A 21,197-nucleotide genomic window follows, 5' to 3' on the forward strand; every position below is an offset into this window, starting at 1 on the left:
TTTTGGATCAACAATCGCGATTTCCAACGTATTCAACATAGCTATGTTGAATAAGTTGGAAATCCGATCGTTTTCGCCTCATCACTTTTTTAAGTTAAAAAAATAAAATAAGTAGCGTTTTACATTTAAGTTCAAAACGAATGCACACCCCTAATTGCAAAGGAGGTGGGTCTCTTTCAACTGAAAGAGACTCAGGAACAAGGGGTTGGGATGAGGGTGAATGGAGGTAGACTAAGGAGTAATCTAAGGAAGTATTTATTTACAGAAAGGGTGGTAGATACATGGAACAACCTCTCAGTGGAGATAGTGGCGACAAGGATCTGAATTCAAGTAAGCATGGGACAAGTACAGAGAATCTCTGAGGTAGTGGTAGGGATTATAAAGCCAAGCAGTTGTGTAGATGGCCAGATAAGATATGCCATATAGTTTTTTTCTGCCATCATGTTTCTTTGTTTCTACTATATGAGAAATCCATTACTCAAAGGAGAGTACAATCAGGCATGGACTAGTAGTCAAGAAAATTTCAGGAGTGGAAATTCAAATGTTTTCTTTCATTAGCTCTGTGTGCCAATGGGCAATTTAGGACCTCCATTTACCCAACTGCATTTGAGTAATAATTTCAATGATACTTTTCCTCTTCCTATCTCTCCTCTGGAATTTTTCATGCAAACTGCCATTAGAAATGTGCAGTTGGATCAGTCCTACAGCCCAGTGGCAATGCTGCTTGTGCCAGCCAGGGCTGCGGAAACTGAGGAGGCAGCATCACAACCCCTGGGTTAACAAAAGTTCCAGTTATTGCATAAAAATAGTTACAGTAAATGGTGTTTTCCATAGATAGCAGGATGAATTAGCCATGGGGTGACATCATTCAGCAGTACTGAACGGACCTCTTTCTCAAGGCTCTAGCTAGGTAGTCGACTCTTCAGGGAAGCAGGTAGGTATTTAGTATGGCTAATTCATCCTGCTATTTACAAAAAACAAACTTGCTTTTTCTATCGATAAGCAGGGCTGAATTCGCCATAATATGTTAGGAGTCCCAAGCTGAGGGTTGTAGTGGAGTATTTACTAAAACTGCAACCTGGTCCCCACCATAGAGAGCAGACTACTGGATGAACAGGCTATGCAAAACCACTTGTCTGAATTTACAATCATTCTTTGAGAGATTGTTTAGACCAGGGCAAACGTTTTTTGTGCTGGGGCCACAATACAAGTTTAGTGAGCAAAATGAGGACCGGGGAGGGGGGGGACGACCCCCTTGAAGTTCCTCGACAATAAAATCCTCAGCACTTGCTGCAGGCATTTCAATATCCAGTAGGCTTAAGCCCCATCATTTTTAGCATCCGAGAAGCCCTTTCAATCAAGGATCCCACCCTCTACCAAAATGAGGAAAACCTTCAACCTAAAAGGTACAAGGCATTTTCCCAGCTATCAGACTATCTCATCTCAGTCACAAATGCAGAATACAGACAGACCCTCACCAAATAAAAATAAAGAGGCCATAAAGTATAAATAGTAAGGAGCAGACAAAAATTGGACTGGAAACAGCTAAAAGCCAGACTCCTAAGCAGTGCAATAATGCAAAAGCAGAAATATCACCATTCCTCATACAACAAGATCATGAAATCTATATCAATCATAACAGTGAGGAATCCATATTAATAAAAATAATATTTTGAAACAAATAGAAGCCACCTAATAATTAAGATCATTTTTCAGAAAAAGAAAGAGACAGAAGTACATGTCCATGTTAGAGCTTGGATGAAAAAAGACTGAGAGGGCTCAAGAGACAACATCCGAGTGGGAATTCCCACAGATGCTCAGTAGAGCAAAAGCTATTAGCTATAAGAGAGAGAGGTCCATTCGGTGCCACTGAATGATGTCACCCCACATGTTATGGCTAGTTCAGCCCCGCTTATCGACAAAAAACACTGATACCTTTTGACAGGCTGAAGAGTTAATTTGTGATGGATTCTGGATAGAACTGCAGTGTGTGCCTTTCAATCAGAGCACTGGCAATGTGACAAGTGAGCTGAGCTGGGGCTACATGAGAGAAGGGCATAAAATGGTGAAAAGCCCTGAAGAGTTGTGAAAATAAGCTTAAGACCTCTATTTGAGTTGGGTTCCAATTAAACTGGAAACCCAAAAGCAAATTAAGACATTGCCAGGCAGTCAATAAATAAATGACTAAAAACAAAACAAATGTACTCCCAAGTGCTTACACTTTGTTTATATGACAGTATCTATACAAATTCAAATTATTTGTATTTTATTTTCTCCAGAAGATGCTTTGCATTACCAGGTCAGGTTGCTGAACTATTGGTGGTAACTCTTGTTCGGTGATTGGTTCCTTTTCCATGGCAGGTGGTTCAACATTCAGTTCTGACTCCTATTTTGGAAAACATAACAACAGAACTAAAATAAATACAAGCAAATAAAGCTGGTAAATACACTACAACTTAAACTGTACTGCAGTGTTTGTATCTAACCTGATCAATACATGGTGTTTCATTTATCTAAATATCTGATGTAATATTTAAAGTATCAATTCATGAACAGCCTGAAAGCTATCAATGCTATCCCAAACTCTATATGCATTCCAGCAATTCAATACCACTCTTCTATACTCAAGGAAACTATGAAGTCCACATTCAAAAACCCGCTGAGCAGATAAATTACACAGGTAACTTTATCCAGTTAACTTTACCCAAATATTCAGCGGTAGTTGTCTGCATAAAAGTGCTGCTGAATATACCCAGATAGGGTTACCGGGTAACTTTAGGACAATGATTTGCCTGACTACAGTTACCTGGGTAACTCTGTCCTGGCAGCTCTAAATTTCAGGGCTGCCTAGGGAAAGCAAAACCATGCCCTGGGAATACCCCAGGGATGCCTCTTGTTACCCAGGTAAGTTTCGTGCAGGCAACAATTTGCCCAGACACAATTTAGCCAGAAAGTGGGGGAATTTTTTTCAAACTTTGCAGTTTGTCCAGTTAACTTCAAATGTTAGCCAGACAAAGCCTTTGAATATTGACCTCTATGTGTCCCTTATTAGGAAAAAAGTCAGAGGATAGCCAGGAGAGCAAAATCCAAAACTGACACCCTCAAAAATAAGCTTTCACTAAAAAAATAAAAATATTCCCTTTTACATGGTGTGTTCCTATGTCAAAGGAAATCCTACAGATATAACTGGTTTTCATATACCTAGATCAAAATGCTGCACTAAGCCAAAGCCTGAAGATCAATACAGAGAGATCAATATAAATCTAATATAGATGTACCAGATCTGAATAATCTGAAACTAAAATTGTTGATCATGGGGAAGGCAATTTTCAAAGGGATTTCTGCAGGTAAATGGGAGTTTACCTGTGGAAAAACCCCTTCAGTGGGTAAATGCATGTGTGCTGTTCATAGCATACATACTTTTACCTGCCTACAAAATGGGGTAGAGACAGAATGGAGAGAGGTTGGGAGAGGAAAGATACGCATGGGACTTTCATTTTTTAAGTCCTGCATGTATGTCTGCCACATATATTCTCACCCACTTCAAAGCAGGTGCAAATGTATGCACCAAAACAGGAACCACATATGGTAGATGGCCGTATTTTCAAAAGGAAAACCTGCATGGGATTTCCCTTTGAAAATGGGCTTGAAGGCCTGAGGAGATAATGTCCTCGTGAGCTTCCAAGACCAGTGGCCAGCCTGAAAATTGCCCCAGTAGAGACCTGAACTTTCTTATATGTGCCCATGGATAAAAACAAAGTGATATATTCAGCAGTTAGCTGTTTTGAAATATTCTAGAGGTGCATAGTCAAAAACATGGAGATATGTGCTGAATGCTCACATATCTGAAAAGATTTTGGAGGCTAGATGTGTGCTTGTTGATTTTTCCTGAGGATCTCCAGTCCTATTTTGGTATACCAGTATGGTGTTTTAAAGTAACAAATTACAATAGTCAATACTTTTTTAAAGCACAAGTTAGGTACAGCTAACTATGGCCTGGATTCACCATTCTATCGCAGAATGTTGAATCCAGAGAAAACGGGGGGTGGGGGGGCGAAAGGAGGGGGGCGGGCCTGCGAAAGCCGGCAGCCTTTGCACCACCACGGTGTTTTTGCTGCCGGCTTTCACACCCAATAGCGCCACCGTGAAAGGTGGCGCTATTGGGCACGCTACTGGCGACGATAACGTTGCTTACCTTATCACTGCCAGCAAAGACACCGCTGAGTCCGCCTCCTTACCGCCCCGACTCCTCCCCCAGCATGCTATCGCATGCGATAAGCATTTGAAAATGACCCCCTATGTTTGCTCCCAAGCAGGCGCAAATGTGTGTGCATATGTTGCACTGGGTTCCGCATACATTCGCTCATTTTCAAAGCACTTTGAAAATTCGGGCTGAAATCTGTGTGTACTTTCCTTGCACAAGCTGTAGAAAATTACTCTCAAAATTTTAAACTCACTTTGTTAATTTTATCATATTGGAAGCTGTCAAGATATATATAGTACTCAAGTATGCTCAATTACCTAACTTTCCACAGCTCTTCTAAACGTAATAGTTACCAAAGTTTACTTACATCCCTGTGAAGGTTGGAGGTCTGGCCAAGTACACGTTCCATGAGCTCTTTGACCCTGTAATCTGAAGCATGAAATTCAACCTGGCCTGGAGATCGTAAGGAAGCAATGATTTCATCCAAAGATCTGGCAGTCACTCTGAGTGGTGACTTTGGAGATCTTGGTGATTCTGGCTTGCGTTGCTTGAGAATCTCCTTGCATTCCATTAATATGTCTTCTGTTTCTTCTGTTAGAGGCTTTGAACTTGGGGTACTGACAAAGCTAGTGCTCCCTTTCATCTGCTCATGTTCCTTCTCCAGGGACAAAGCCTGCTCAGCAGTTAAGATCTGGTGCTTAACCATTATCACTTCTTTCTTGCATTTTTTGCTTACTTCTTTACTCTGTTGTTGATCATCCCTGTCCATCACTGAGTCAGAGTCTAAAAACTGACTTTTACCTTTTGCTTTATTCTTGATGCTCACTTTCTCAGTCTTTTTGCTTGCTGAATAAATGTTCCTCTCCCTGTCTGCAATATGTATTTCTCTCTGTGGCAAGGTAGGAGTTTGGCGAGAAAGTGATTTTGACAGAACAGTAGATCTGAACGGCCTGTGCTTCACAGGAGGTTCTGGGCGTGGAAGTACAATGGCAGCTTTAGTAGTGCCTAAAAGTGATGCTATAGCTGGTTTCCTTTTTCCTATATATTCATTATTAGAACCACTCTCAGTTAAATGTTTCAGTTCTAAACACTTCTGCTGTTTTCTGTCACCCATCTTGCTCTTGTTGTCCTTGTTGTGAAAGGATCTGGAGCCTTGAGTGGCCACTTCCTGATCAAGGATTTGTTTCCCTGAGGAGAAGCAAATCCTTACTTCTTTATGAACATCATAGGTGTAGGTCATTTCTGTTCCAAGAGAGAACAGCTGTGAATCTGTACTTCCGTGAGAAGCAGCCTCCATATCTTTAAAATAAGTAGAATCCTTCTGGGACTGTTTGTGCAAACGCTCAAATTCCTTTTTCACTTTCTGCTTTTGAGAATAATTGAGTTCAACAGGTAAATGCTTCTGTTTTCCTGCCATGTTCTTGTAGGACCTGCAGCTAAAAGATATGTAAACACAATTTTGGAACAACCATTTATCATTCTCATATATGTGAGAATGTTTAAAAGTATATCAGAGTATGTATCTATCTTACTGCTTCAGTGTTGTGTACTTACCCATAGATAACATTGCTTGTTTCTTTATCTAAATTATACATGTGTATATATATATATATTTATCTATATTATACATGTATATATATTATCTATAATATACATGTATATTTACCTGCTATGAGGATAACTTTCAAGAAACTCCGCACAACCCTATATATACATATATATGGACAGGTGGAGATCTACTTTAGTATTTTATAACCTGTGTGTATCTGGCTGTGCAGATTATAAAATACACATATGTCCACCCTCATCATACATGCATATGTTTCAGTATGTGCGAATATCAGCAATGCATTGAAAGCACATACATTTTCTACCTATTTTATAAATATACACATGTATATTTTATGTGCACAAAAAATATTACTTGTTCAAGTAAAACCTTGATTTATACACAGAAGTAGATATATTGTAAAATGTGTATGGGTATTTGAAATTATCAGTTTGCCGATACCTCCATCAGTTCACCCAGTCCCTCTCCAGTTCACGGAGATCCTCCCAGTTCACACAGACCTCACACCCACCAATAGCAAACAACAGAAAAGTCTGATATCAATTGTGCTAGATAATTAACAAGTGTAAAATTGCACAAATAGGTCTCTAATGTATAAATCTTTTATAAAATAGCAACTTACATATGTGCCCCAGAATTCCCCTAGAGCACCTCTTTTTTGCGCAAGTAAATGTGCACTTGAAACTGAAAATGCATGCATACTTTTGATGTTTATAAAATACCATGTACGCAAGTTCTTTGTTTTGGCTCCCCGGTATCATCTATCAACACAAGAAAAATAAACACATACCCCTAATTCTTCCTCCTCTCATACATCAATCCCTCAAATCAATAGATACTTCTTTCATCTGTGCCCCCCAACAAAGTACAAGCAAATACAGACTATCATAGCAAATTCCAAACGTCATTTACATGCGTAAAGTACACTAATGCAAGTAAATCCTGTGGACAATTCAATGACATATCGTAGCAATTCTCAAAAGCCCACTTACATGGGTAAAGTGCATTTTTACATGTAAAACCCAGGCCCATATACTCTAATTTTATGCAAGTCCTTTGAAAATTAACTCAATTGAGTGGAGGAATTCCTGGGGATAGAGAATGGGCGGGAAATTCAACATGTACAGCTTTGTATTTTCAAAACTATCATGTTGTTTTGAAGGGAAAACATATGCAGCAAAAGAAGGTGCAAATCTCTACAGTTACTTTTTCCAAGGGCAATTTACAAATGGAAAGCATGCTTTCCCTTTCAGATCTGGGAAAAAGTGCACAGGTGGACTTTGCAATCTCAGAAAATGTTAATAGAGAGAAGATCGCAGAGATGAGGGGCAGATGGATATGGGATGGAGGTGGGTAATAGGCATAAAGGGCAGAAAGGATAGGTGGAATCAAGGATCCAAAGGAAGAGAGGTAAAGGGAATGAGAGGAGGGAATGGATAAGGGATCAGGAAGGAGGGAGGAGAAAAAGAGGGGAATCTGGGATCAGGAGAGGGAAGAAAGATCCACTTACACCCCAAAACCCTTCCAATCCCCTCACTCACAGCCGGCAGCTCCCCTCCAATCCTCTGACTCATGCCCCATAGTTCTCACTCACTCTCGCCCCACCCTCCCTTCTCCTTTCTCCCACCCCATCTCCCTATACCCCTTCTGAGCCCTTCACAACTGACCGGTCCTTCCATTCCACTCATTCACTCACTCCATTACCCTTCCATCCAGTCACTCATCCTCTCACCCCAGCTTGCACCAGAGAAGGAAGAGAGCAGCATCATGATACCTTAGGCCACATGCTTCTTCTCTGCTGTCTGAGGCCAGTGTCATGTTTTGAACTGCTCAAGCCACTGTAGTGCTGCACCGTTCAAAGTGTGATACTCTGGGTCTAGCAGCAGATGAGAAGGATGCTGCCCAAGGCACTGCACTGCCACTGTCCTCCTCCAAATAAGCCACAACACAGTGTGGAGAATTGGGAGAAATATTAGGGCTACTGATGCTGCTGCTTCCACTGCCACCCGGCTCCGAATTTCCTACAATTCCAAGGGGAATTTCACAGGACGAGACAAATTTTGTACCCTTCCCAGAGCTGTGGCATTACAAGAGACCTAGGGTTGCCAACTGGCTCCAGATTTTCAGGACAGGTTGATCCAGTCCTGGCTTTATTCCCCTGCATGCAAGTACCTATAGTCTTGATTTCCTTAGGGAAAGCAATAGAAAAATTAGAATGAATCCCAAAATGCAATGGGGTAAAACCAGGACTGGATCAACCTGTAGTGAAAATCTAGAGCCAGCTGGCAACCCTAGGGAGACCAAGGAGCCTGATTAAAGACTTGGATGATCACATCCCAATTCTGGTTTCCAATAAACCAAAACTCAGTTTCTGCAGCTATATCCAGGTCAGCCTCTGATATGGTGGCCTCCTGGTTGGTGACTTTCTAAACAAGACTTCGACCATTTGCATATGTAACCCTATCTCCAGGTGCAGACTGCAACCTGCCGGGGTCATAAAATAATTGTTTAGTCTCTTCAGGGCTGGAACCATTCGGGCTAGCTTTTACACAGTCACTTTCTCCCAGGATTGGGATCCTTTATTGGTGGGGAGAAAGATATGTTTTCTGGGCCCAGAGTGCTAAGGGTGACTTTACTTTTAATTCTTTTTCCCTAGGAGAGGGGTATCTTCTCTTCCCTGTGTGTGCAGTATGTGCCAATAACATTACTGTAGCCAGTAATTGTGTCCAAAAATTAAAGGCTTGACTGATAAAAAGGTCAGATAAAAATGGCACAATTAACTTATACCCCAGCATCACAATTTTTCCTTTTTTGTTAGTGTCTTTCCTTTATCTGTGCATGGGCTTCCTTACCAGGGCAAGGGATACTTCCACCTTCCAAGGCTTGAAAAAAATAGTTACCAGGTGGGTAGGATATCCTTTAGTTGGGCAGGAAGTCCCCCTTCCAAACTGGCAAAATTACTGTCCCTACAAACCTCTCCCCAGGGTGTGAAGACTCCAGCTGGGTGTCCTCAATGCTCTTGTCCCCTTATTCACAGTTAGCCGATCTTCTAGCTTTCTTTATCTTGGGATCCCTGATGGGAAGGATCCAAGCTGGAACAGCAGCTCCAAATGTCCTTAGAATTTGCGTAGGGATGTGCGTGCCTATGTTGATTCCTGTCCGAAGTGTGCTCAACAGAGACCATTACCTGGCCGACCATGGGGGCTCCTCCAACCCCTGCCACCACCCCAGGAACCCTGGACCCATATTTCCACGGACATTGTTGCGGCAGTCCATGAACTCAAAAGACGTGTTGCGTAAAGAGCTGAGCCAACTCCGGCGCTGAAGGAAGCTTGGATAGCGGAAATGAGCCATCTTGGAGAATCAATCCACAGTGACTGGGAATGGTGAATCAATCCACAGTGACTGGGAATGGTGAATCAATCCACAGTGACTGGGAATGGTGAATAAAATGGAAAATGTCATAATGCCTCTGTATCGCTCCGCACCTTGAATACTGTGTACAATTCTGGTCGCCGCATCTCAAAAAAGATATAATTGCAATGGAGAAGGTACAGAGAAGGGCTACCAAAATGATAAGGGGAATGGAACAACTCCCCTATGAGGAAAGACTAAAGAGGTTAGGACTTTTCAGCTTGGAGAAGAGACGACTCAGGGGGGATATGATAGAGGTGTTTAAAATCATGAGAGGTCTAGAACAGGTAGATGTGAATCAGTTATTTACTCTTTTGGATAGTTGAAAGACTAGGGGGCACTCCATGAAGTTAGCATGGGGCACATTTAAAACTAATCGGAGAAAGTTCTTTTTTACTCAACGCACAATTAAACTCTGGAATGTGTTGCCAGAGGATGTGGTTAGTGCAGTTAGTATAGCTGTATTTAAAAAAGGTTTGGATAAGTTCTTGGAGGAGAAGTCCATTACCTGCTATTAAGTTCTCTTAGAGAATAGCCACTGCCATTAGCAATGGTAACATGGAATAGACTTAGTTTTTGGGTATTTGCCAGGTTCTTAGGGCCTGGATTGGCCACTGTTGGAAACAGGATGCTGGGCTTGATGGACCCTTGGTCTGACCCAGTATGGCATTTTCTTATGTTATGTTCTTAATGGGTAAAAAGAGGGGCAGTCAAAACTGCTCCCAGATCTTCCAACAAAAACCTTCTTCCCAAAAATGAGAAACACAAGAAGGTCCTGGCAATGGGTCACCACCTTCCTCCATCCACATTGAGGGTGTAGAGGGGAGGTCTTCCCTAACCTACACAGCCCCAGAAACTGGGGTCCCCATTCCCTGAATCCAGGCTTTATTTGTTTTGCTTATATGTAACTTTGTTCTTTGTAGATTTTACTTTGCATGACTTGTTTATTTGTTCTACATCTTATATATATTTATTTTTATTGCTGTTTTATGTCCTATTGATAATTTGTACACTGTAGGAAAATTAGTTCTTACCTGTTAATTTTCGTTCCTGTAGTACCACGGATCAGTCCAGACAGCGGGTTGAGCCTCCTTTCCAGCAGGTGGAGACAGACTAAAACTTGAAGGATGCCCTATATCAGGACAGAGCCTATCCTCTAACCCTTCAGTATAACGTTTGTCAAAGCATAAAACAAGAAAACCCAAGAATAGGATCAAGCAAGTAACTATAAAGCTCAACGGAGCAAATATAGAATAATGTAGAAAAACATAGTATACCTATACGCTCTTGCATCGACTTGGTATAAGAAAACGACCAAGGCTTCCGGTGTAATTGCTCAGTAATCTTGCACAAAGAAAAACTAGGAAAAACTGCAGACCTGCAAGAAAATAAGCTTCGAGAGGACAGAAGACAGACAGGGAAGGGCGTCTGGACTGATCCATGGTACTACAGGAACGAAAATTAACAGGTAAGAACTAATTTTCCTTTCCTGTACGTACCCGGATCAGTCCAGACAGTGGATGTACCAAAGCTTCCCTAAACTGGATGGGACCGAGACAGTCCCGCTCGAAGCACTTGCCGCCCAAAGGAACCGAACACCAGAGCGTGTACATCCAGACGGTAGTGCCGAGCAAAAGTGTGCAGAGACGTGCAAGTGGCGGCCCTGCAAATCTCCTGCAGGGAGACAGATTGACTCTCCGACCAAGAAGTAGCCTGAGAACACAGAGAATGGGCCTTCAGACCCTCAGGAAGCGGACGACCTTGACAAAGATACGCCGAGGAAATGGCTTCCTTCAACCACCGCGTAATCGTGGTCTTAGAAGCCTGTTTACCCTGGTTGGGGCCACTCCAAAGGACGAAGAGATGATCTGATACCCGGAAGTCATTGATGACCTGGAGATAGTGAAGCAAGACTCGTTTTACATCTAGCCGACGGAGGTCGCCACCAGCCGTACCCGCGATCTCCGGAGAGAACGCTGGGAGTTCGACCAACTGGTTGACATGAAAAGCGGAGACAACCTTAGGCAAGAAGGAAGGAACCGTCCTGAGAGAAACCCCGGAATCCGAGAAATGCAAGAAGGGCTCCCAACAGGACAGCGCCTGAAGCTCGGAAATGCGGCGAGCAGAGGAAATAGAGACCAGAAAGACAGCTTTGAGAGTAAGATCCTTGAGCGTAGCGTGGCGAAGAGGCTCAAAGGGAGCCGCACAGAGAGCATGAAGGACCAGGTTGAGACTCCACGACGGACACGTGGCCCGAGAGGGGAGGCGGAGGTGTCTGATACCCCTCAGGAAACGAATCACGTCCGGGTGAGCCGCTAAGGCATGACCGTCCACCCGACCCAGGAGAGAGCCGAGTGCAGAGACTTGAATGCGTAGAGAACTGAAGGAGAGGCCCTTAGAGAGACCCTTCTGAAGAAAAGAGAGAACCAAAGGGATCGAGGCGGAGCGCGCCAGGACACCCGCCTCCGTACACGCGGACTCAAAAACCTTCCAGATGCGCGCATAGGCCAGAGAAGTCGACTGCTTCCGGGCTCGCAGTAGGGTAGAGATGACCCTCCTCCCTATAACCTTTGCGCCTCAGGCGACGCCGTTCAAAAGCCAGGCTGCTAGACAGAAGCGATTGGCCTGGTCGAAAATACAGGACCCTGCGGAGGAGACGAGGAAGATGACCGAGGCGCATGGGGCCCGTCCACCGCTAGATTGATGAGATCCGCGAACCACGGCCTTCGCGGCCACTCGGGAGCGACGAGAATCACCGGACCCCAGTGGAGCTCGATTCTCCTGAGGATTTTCCCCACCAGAGGCCACTGGGGAAACACGTACAGAAGGACGTCCGCTGGCCAAGGCAGAGCCAGAGCATCCACGCCCTCTGCACCGTGCTCCATCCAGCGGCTGAAGAACCTATTAGCCTTGGCATTGTGCAGAGTTGCCATGAGATCGAGGTGAGGGGGACCCCACCTGTCCACTATCAGAGCCATGGCCGCGTCCGAGAGTTCCCACTCTCCCGGATCGAGCAACTGCCGGCTGAGGAAGTCGGCTTGAACATTGTCTTTGCCTGCGATGTGAGAGGCCGCAAGGCACTGTAGGTGACGGCTGGCTTCTAGGGCTACCAGGGGACTTCGAGTGCCCCCTTGGCGATTGATGTAGGCGACTGTGGTGGAGTTGTCGGACAGGACTCGTACCGCCTTGCCACGGACTAGGGAGAGGAACTCCTGAAGAGCCAGGCGGACCGCCAAAGTTTCCAGTCGATTGATGTGCCAGCGTGACTGAGTCTGCGACCATGTTCCCTGGGTGGACTGAGAAAGACAGACCGCACCCCAGCCCAACAGGCTGGCGTCCGTGGTCACTATCGTCCACTGTGGAGCTTGAAGAGGCATCCCTTGCAGAAGATGAGGCAGAGACGGCCACCACTGTAATTCGTCAGCAGTAGAATCCAAGAACGGAAGGACTACGTGGAACTGCTCCGACACTGGCTGCCACCGGGACAGCAAAGCTTTCTGCAACAGACGCATATGAGCAAAGGCCCAGGGGACAAGGTCGATGGTAGAAGCCATGGATCCCAGGACTTGGAGATAATCCCAGGCTGTAGGAGAAGGTAGCGCAATCAGATTCCGAACCTGATCGATCAGCTTGAGGGCGCGCGCCCATGGTAAGAAAACCTTACCTACTCGGGTGTCGAAGTGAACTCCCAGAAATTCCAACTCCTGGGAGGGCTGAGAAGCTTGCTCTTGGAAAAGTTCACAATCCACCCGAGGGAGGCAAGGAGCTCCAGGACGTGATCCACCGCCCGCTGGCAAGAGGTCTCCGACTTGGCCCGAATGAGCCAATCGTCCAGATAGGGATGGACAAGAATCCCCTCCCAGCGCAAAGCCGCCGCTACTACTACCATGACCTTCGTGAAGGTGCGAGGAGCGGTCGCGAGGCCGAAGGGGAGAGCTCGAAACTGGAAGTCCTGGTTGAGAATGTGGAATCGGAGATACTTCTGGTAGTCACGGTGGATGGGAATATGGAAGTATGCTTCTGCGAGATCGAGGGAAGCAAGGAACTCTCCGGGACGGACCGCCGCAATGACCGCCCGCAGGGTTTCCATGCGGAAGTGGGGGATCTTGAGGGCCCGATTGACCCTCTTGAGGTCCAGGATAAGGCGGAAGGACCCGTCCTTTTTAGGCACAGTGAAGTAAATAGAATACTGGCCGGCACCAAGCTCCCTCTCCGGGACTGGGACCACCGCCCCCAGATCCAGAAGCTTGGAGAGAGTCTGGACCACCGGGTCCCTCTTGGCCCGATCGCAAGGCGAAAAAAGAAAGAGATCCAGCAGTTCCCTGACGAGCTCGAAAGCGTACCCATCTTTGATAATGTCGCGGACCCACTGATCCGACGTGATCTTGAACCATTCCTCGAAGAACAGGGAGAGGCGGCCGCCGAGGTAAGGAACCAAGGAATGGGTCAGCTGAACTTCATTGCGTGGCAGGTTTGGTGGTGGCACGCACGGGCTGACCCTTGTGAAAGGGCCGCCTGCCACGAAAGGACTGCGACCAGGACTGAGCACGAGCAGACCCCCTCGCCGAACCGCCCCACCCCCGAGAAGCGAAGAGACGTTGGCCCCTGAAGCGAGAGCGGGAGGATGCGAAGGATCGGGAAGACTTAGGGCGGTCCTCTGGAAGCTTATGGACCTTGTTGTCAGCCAAGGAGTCCATAAGCTTCTCGAGATCCTCACCAAAGAGCATTTTACCTTTGAAGGGCAGCGTGCCCAGCCGAGTCTTCGAGGACTAATCAGCCAACCAGTGGCGTAGCCAAAGGAGCCTCCGGGCAGCGACTGCCGAAACCATCGCCTTCGCCTGCACACAGACCAGATCATAGAGGACGTCTGATATGTAGGCGGTTACCACCTCCAGACGCTCGGCTTGTTCTGCCTCACCTGGCGGAAGATCCCGGGCGCAGAGTAACTGTTGAACCCACTGAAGGCCCGCCCGCATCATGAGGCTGCTACAGCAAGACGCTCGCACCCCGAGGGCCAGAACGTCAAAGATGCGCTTCAGGTGAGCCACAAACTTACGATCTTGTGGATCCTTCAAAGCCGTGGAACCTTCCACCGGGATCGTGGTGTGCTTGGCCACCGGAGAGACATAGGAATCTACCGAGGGATATCGCAGCAGCTCCAAGCCCTCTTCCAGGAGGGGATAGAGCTTATCCATCACACGCCCCACCCGGAGCGAGCCCTCAGGAGCCTCCCATTCCAGAAGGATAAGGAGCTTGAGCATGGGGTGGAAGGGAAAGGCCGAGGCCGGAGCCCGGGGCCCCCCCCAGAACTGGGTTCATATCCTTAGGGAGCAAGACCATGAGATTATCCATGGAGGGACTTTCCAGACCCAGCTCCTGCAACACAAAGGGAAGGAGGGGCTCTAATTCCTCCTTACGAAAAAGACGAAGGGCTCTGGGGTCATCCCTCTCTAGGGGGGGGGGGCATCCGCCGAATCCGAGGAAGCAGCGGGGTCCGAGGACCCGGGAGACACCGGGGGGGAGGAAGGGGGGGCACCCCCGGAACCACCCGCACCCTAACTGGTCCCTGGGTCTCCGCAGCCAGTCCAGCGGTCAATGGCGCTGAGTGAGGGATTTTTGGTGAGGGGGGTTGGGGGGGGGCTTTCGTCCTGTTCATGCAAGCTAGCTAAGTAAGATTTGTGCATGAGGAGGACGAAATCCGCTGAAAAAGGGACCCTGGATTTGATGGGGGGGGGAAGGGGGGGTGAGGAAAGATTAGGAACCCCCTCCTGGGCACCCACGGGGGCCAAATTGAGGGTTAAATCAAAAAAATCTGGCCCCCCAGCCCCAGGGAGCACTGAAATCAGCCCCGATGAAAAATCCAAGATGGCGGCCGTTCCCGGGCTCTGCCGACCCGGGAAAGGCCTGGCCATGCCGGGAGGAGTGGAGCCCCGGGCTAAATTTGCTTGTCCTGCAGAGAAGGGACCTTCCCCACCCGGCAGACAAGCATTGCAGAGGCCCTGACGTGAAAAACACGAAGAAGGCAGCCCACAAGAAAGGCAGGCTGCCTGCCAGGACATAACTAAGCCGCGGCTGAAGAAAAAAAGCTGAAAAAAAGCTTGACAGCCTGCACAGCAGGAGAGAGCAGGAGGGAAACCTGCTGCCTTCTGCTTGTCTGGCTGCCGGTTCTAGGCCTACTCTGACCAGAAAAAATAGAAAAAAGCTGGTCAACTGCTGCCAATAAATTAGAGGTAGGCGAGTACCTGCAACTTATTTAAAGTTTGAAACTAATGTTTTGTTTTGTTTTTTTTACTGAGCGCAACATTAGGTTCAAAACCCTCTCGGCAGCCAGATGGGGGGGAACGAGACCCAGAGAGCGTCGGTCCCCACACCTGGAAGCGTCCACGGACTCAGGCTATGCAGGGAACCCCCTCCTGCAAAAGGGGCAAAGCCCCCCTGAGCCGGGCAAGAGCTGGGAGACGGCACCGCCTCCCACACAGAAACAGGGAAAATCACTAAAAAGAAGGCAAAATTCCCTTCTAGTTTGTTTTTTTTTTACAAGAAATACTTGCTTGAGCCTAGCAAAAGAAAGAAGAAAGAGGCTGACTAGCCTACAGCAGAGAACCGAAGGGGAACATAAGAACATAAGAACATAAGAAAATGCCATACTGGGTCAGACCAAGGGTCCATCAAGCCCAGCATCCTGTTTCCAACAGTGGCCAATCCAGGCCATAAGAACCTGGCAAGTACCCAAAAACTAAGTCTATTCCATGTAACCATTGCTAATGGCAGTGGCTATTCTCTAAGTGAACTTAATAGCAGGTAATGGACTTCTCCTCCAAGAACATATCCAATCCTTTTTTAAACACAGCCATACCAACTGCACGAACCACATTCTCTGGCAACAAATTCCAGAGTCCAACCGTGCGCCGAGTAAAAAAGAACTTTCTCCGATTAGTTTTAAATGTGCCCCATGCTAACTTAATGGAGTGTCCCCTAGTCTTTCTACTACCCGAAAGAGTAAATAACAGATTCACATCTACCCGTTCTAGACCTCTCATGATTTTAAACACCTCTATCATATCCCCCCTCAGTCGTCTCTTCTCCAAGCTGAAAAGTCCTAACCTCTTTAGTCTTTCCTCATAGGGGAGTTGTTCCATTCCCCTTATCATTTTGTTGCCCTTCTCTGTACCTTCTCCATCGCAATTATATCTTTTTTGAGATGCGGCGACCAGAATTGTATACAGTATTCAAGGTGCGGTCTCACCATGGAGCGATACAGAGGCATTATGACATTTTCCGTTTTATTCATCATTCCTTTTCTAATAATTCCCAACATTCTGTTTGCTTTTTTGACTGCCGCAGCACACTGAACCGACGATTTCAATGTGTTATCCACTATGACACCTAGATCTCTTTCTTGGGTGGTAGCTCCTAATATGGAACCCAACATCGTGTAACTATAGCATGGGTTATTTTTCCCTATATGCATCACCTTGCACTTATCCACATTAAATTTCATCTGCCATTTGGATGCCCAATTTTCCAGTCTCACAAGGTCTTCCTGCAATTTATCACAATCTGCTTGTGATTTAACTACTCTGAACAATTTTGTGTCATCTGCAAATTTGATTATCTCACTCGTCGTATTTCTTTCCAGATCATTTATAAATATATTGAACAGTAAGGGTCCCAATACAGATCCCTGAGGCACTCCACTGTCCACTCCCTTCCACTGAGAAAATTGCCCATTTAATCCCTCTCTCTGTTTCCTGTCTTTTAGCCAGTTTGCAATCCACGAAAGGACATCGCCACCTATCCCATGACTTCTCACTTTTCCCAGGTCTGACTTCTCACTTTTCCCAGGTCTGCTGGATACAGACGAATACTGAAGGGTTAGAGGATAGGCTCTGTCCTGATATAGGGCATCCTTCAAGTTTTAGTCTGTCTCCACCTGCTGGAAAGGAGGCTCAACCCACTGTCAGGACTGATCCGGGTACGTACAGGAACATGCATTTGCATGTTGTGGGGCATTATTAGTTTTGGGGGGGTTGGCCGCGTGTTTTCGATGCGCTATTACCCCTTACTGTATAAGGAGTAAAGCTAGCGCGTCAAACACGCGGCGAAACCCGAGCTAACAGTGTGCTCCACCTGGGAGCACACTATATTGGATCGACCCGTTAGTGAGTTAGCAAGGACTTCCCTCTTGCTGAATTCCGCTCCTTGGACTTCCGGTTCCAGTTTCTACATTGGCGTGAGAAACACTGGGTACCCGCTCCTCGGGGGCCCTATTTCGTCTCTGGTTATCCGCTTCTCAGAGGACCCTCTGCTTTGAACTGCTATTGGTTCCGCTCCTGGAACTACCTCCTGTGATTACTCATTTCTACGGACTTCTACTGTCTAAGCCTCGTTCTGGGATTCGCTGCGGTGTACCCTGTGCTTCAGGCCACTATCGCTTCTTCCCTGAAGGAACTACTCCGGTATACCCTGCCTACTGATTATTGCTGCATCTCGGACAGCTTTCTCGTTTTCATCTCTGAGACTCATCCCCGGCGAACCCCGCTCTGCGGGCCACTACCAGATCTGTATGTCCAAGTATTCTCCACTTCTGCAAGACTTCCTGGCATACCCCGCTCCGCGAACCACTACCGGATCATCATCTGAAGACCTCATCATTCGGTATACCCCCTGCTCTGAACGTTACTTTCTGCTAACAATAAAGACTTTTTCCACAGCTGTGTCTGACGTTGCTGAGACCATGCCTACCACCCGTGAGGCTCACAGGGCTCCTCCCTGTGGGCAGAGACATCTCTCACCTCGGCCCAGGGGTTCACACTAGTACCAAACATAACACTAGGTAGTTTGCTAGCATGTAGTTTCTGTGTAGGGATTTACAAAACCTGGCTTTAATCTGTTTTCCTAATAGGAGGTGTATTGGTGTTTAGGGGCCTGATTGTAATATTTGCAGTATGGCTTTTTCAAGGGTTGAGTGCTGGCAATTATGATATGGAAGGCTTACTATATTGGAACTGTAGTTCAGTTTATCCTTGGCTTTCTGAGGGCCAAGTCCACACCCAATGCACTTTACCATAGGCCTAATACCACATGGGATCCAGTAAAACCCCTTTGATTATTATGAGAAATATATTTTATTAAGTCAATTAAACTAATATTAAAAGTGTGTTTTTTTGCACTGGATGCCTGCCTATATAATATGTTTTTGTAAGTGATATTTTTACTTCAGAAGACTGTACTTTGAATGTCTATTTTCCATATGCACTCTGCCTTTTAAGGTTGGGAAAATTAATACATTTAAAAATGGAAAAGAATGCATAAGTTTTAATTATGAGGGGAGAGAAGGGGGAATGAAAGGCTGTAGGGTTTGTCTAGGGCATTTAATACCTTTGTATCAGCCTTAAGAGAGAGTGAGTTAACACAGAGATTCCCACCATTCACCAACCTCTCACAACCCCAGGGGGCAGGTCCTGGAGAAGGGTGGGAGGCAGGCAATAGGGAATGGAGGAGTTCTATTTCTAGACCCAGGAAGTGGGGCCCTGCCCCATTAAATATTTCTCCGGCGCCCCCTAGTGCGGACGCCGAAGACTGAAAACAAAAAAATAACAGGCCCAAAAACTGAGTGGTTAGAGTAGTGGCAGTGGGCTGCAAATAAGGGAAGCCAGGGTTCAAATCCTATTGCCATTCCTTGTTACCTTGGGCAAGTCACTTCACCCTCTATTGCTTTCCCCCTGCCCTGGCCATGGGGGGGGGGGGGGGAACAACGACACTATTTCATCCTTCGCCTCAGGCAACAGATTGCCTTGAGCTGCCCCAGCCTGAATGTAATGTGCTTTGAAATGCTGACAAGAGGAATATAAATAAATAAATATATTTGGGCACAGAAAAAGCAGGATAATAATATTTTTAATACAATCTATTTTCAAAAGCTTTTGCATTAAGTAAACAATCTGTTGAACCTACAATGAAAGATTCATAATTTATAGTTTCCAATGCCACTGCTAGGTGTCTTATCAGCCAAGAGCAGTTAAGGCAACCATCCGCCACCTAAACCCTTACTAACAAGTAAAGTTGGGGGAACTTGGAGGCCCTTTATGCATGAGTTTACTGTCACATTAGATGACTATGAGAATAAACTTTGATAAATCATCCCTTGCATGTAGATGCTCTGTTCAGATGTCTGCGGGCTGCATTTGTGTAGGTAAAATACTGCCTACTGAGAAATTCAGAATAAAAAAAATAACTAAAAAAAACTAGTTGAATAGGATCATAACAGTAAAAGCTAACAAAAGTTTCAAAATGCAAGTTTTTAAAACTTCCAAGGACCAAAAGGTTCTTGTAAGTCCTTGACGCTTGTAACTGTAACGTTAAGCTACACACAAAAGCGCCTATTGCCGACTTAATGACCAAGAAACATCAACCTTTGGACGGCTCCGCGAGCTCTGCAGGTACTCTATAACCGAAAACAACGCACCTCCCCGGTCCAGTCTTTAAACATCACATTCGTTGCCTTCGAGTCTCTCACCGAGCTCCTGACGGGATTGGCGGTCTCTGGCGAGTCTCCCCTCGGGCTTTTATTATATTTCGGTAATAACAATTTCCCTCCGGGAGATACAGCCAACTCTTAACCACTACCAAGAGCAACCGGACCTCGTTACCTAGCAACCGAATGCCGCTCTGCCCCCTCCACTTAAAACCGAGCCGACCTCTGGGCTCCCCCGCGTGCTACCTAGCAACCGTAGGCTGCGTCATCAATGCCTTTACGCCCGCACCAAAAACTCCGCCCTCTTTGCGTCTCACATTAGCGGCCGGGTAGTGCTCTGCACAGTGGAATGTTGAGGCCTGCCCCCTGGCGAATAGATGCTGACTCTGTGTACACCTGCAACAAACTCATAATTTTTGTTGTTACATTGTTATGCTACCGGTATTTTCATAAATTTCTAAATTAAAAAAAACAAAAAACTTATCTTGAAAAATGTGTTAAACCGACTTGAGCTAACTTGGAAAAGCAGTCTTGAAATATAAAATTTCATTTATTATTATATTATTGGAATGATTTGGTGTTTGGTCGATGTGTCATGTTGTGACGTCAGCAACCTAATGATGTGCTGTACCGAGCACATTCGCGTGTCTGCTATTAGTGCTGCAGTACCGAGCAATGTTTCCTATAGTGAAAGAATATGTTCAGAGACCTTTTGTGCAACTTTTTTTCTAAGCTGAGTTCATATTTATGCACTACATGCAAGTATAAATCAAAATATGCTGGGATTTCTTGTGCACGTGGTACACAATTTTTGCACATCTGCACAGTTTAGAGGGAACAGTGGTATCTAGTTGCTATGCTTGCTCTTACCCCTCACGGTGCAGCTGATCCCTGTTGCTGTCTGCCTCTAGTGTTCCATCCTTTCTCTAGCTCCTGTGGCTTCTCCTAAACCAGGGCCTGTGTCTGAAAGAGGCACACCACAAAGGGGCTCATGCAGGGCAATGGAGGTCCTTTTTTGGTATGGGGAGGGCAAACAAACCAGCCTCTGCCTCTGCCCCCTCCTCCTAATCATCCTAATTGCTGATATCATGCAGGGCAAAAAGTTCGTAGGGCCATTGCCCACCCCATTCTGCTACCTATGTGCTCATGTAATAAGGTTTGCTGAGCAGAATGCAGTTGTGCACACATTTTTTGTGCACAAACTTTACTGCTGATACAGGAAGTTTTGTGCACAAAAAAAGTGTGCACATTGAGATGCCTATAGGTTAGAGCAGTGGTTCTCAACCTTTTTCCCATCGTGACACACCTGACAGGCCACGCTCACATGTGTGACACACTGCTCATTACAATTCACGGTGGAAATAAAAAGTAAAGGTCCGGTAATTATTTTTATTGCTTAAAAAGACACAAGGAAAAGATACTTTTCTGTCTGCTGAACAGAAATTACATAAATAGTAAACTTCCCACACCAAAACAGTACCAATTTCCAGCACTTAACAGTAACCACCTTACCTAAGAAAAGGCAACACTGA

The 21,197-nt window shown here is 46.0% G+C and overlaps 1 protein-coding gene across 1 annotated transcript in view; it reads right to left on the reverse strand.

Moving 5' to 3' along the window:
* TTC6 (tetratricopeptide repeat domain 6) overlaps nt 1-19,877 on the reverse strand; it is an 832,741-nt gene extending 812,864 nt beyond the window's left edge. Inside the window, exons 1-3 of the mRNA XM_029598902.1 lie at nt 19,657-19,877; nt 4,572-5,640; nt 2,297-2,386 (exon numbers count right to left, since the gene is read on the reverse strand). Coding sequence (XP_029454762.1) covers nt 2,297-2,386; nt 4,572-5,621 — 1,140 coding nt within the window. The 5' untranslated portion in view covers nt 5,622-5,640; nt 19,657-19,877. The remainder of the gene's footprint in view (nt 1-2,296; nt 2,387-4,571; nt 5,641-19,656) is intronic.
* Nucleotides 19,878-21,197: the final 1,320 nt, after the last annotated feature.

Source organism: Rhinatrema bivittatum, chromosome 4, assembly GCF_901001135.1.
Source record: "Rhinatrema bivittatum chromosome 4, aRhiBiv1.1, whole genome shotgun sequence".
Lineage (NCBI taxonomy): Eukaryota > Metazoa > Chordata > Amphibia > Gymnophiona > Rhinatrematidae > Rhinatrema > Rhinatrema bivittatum.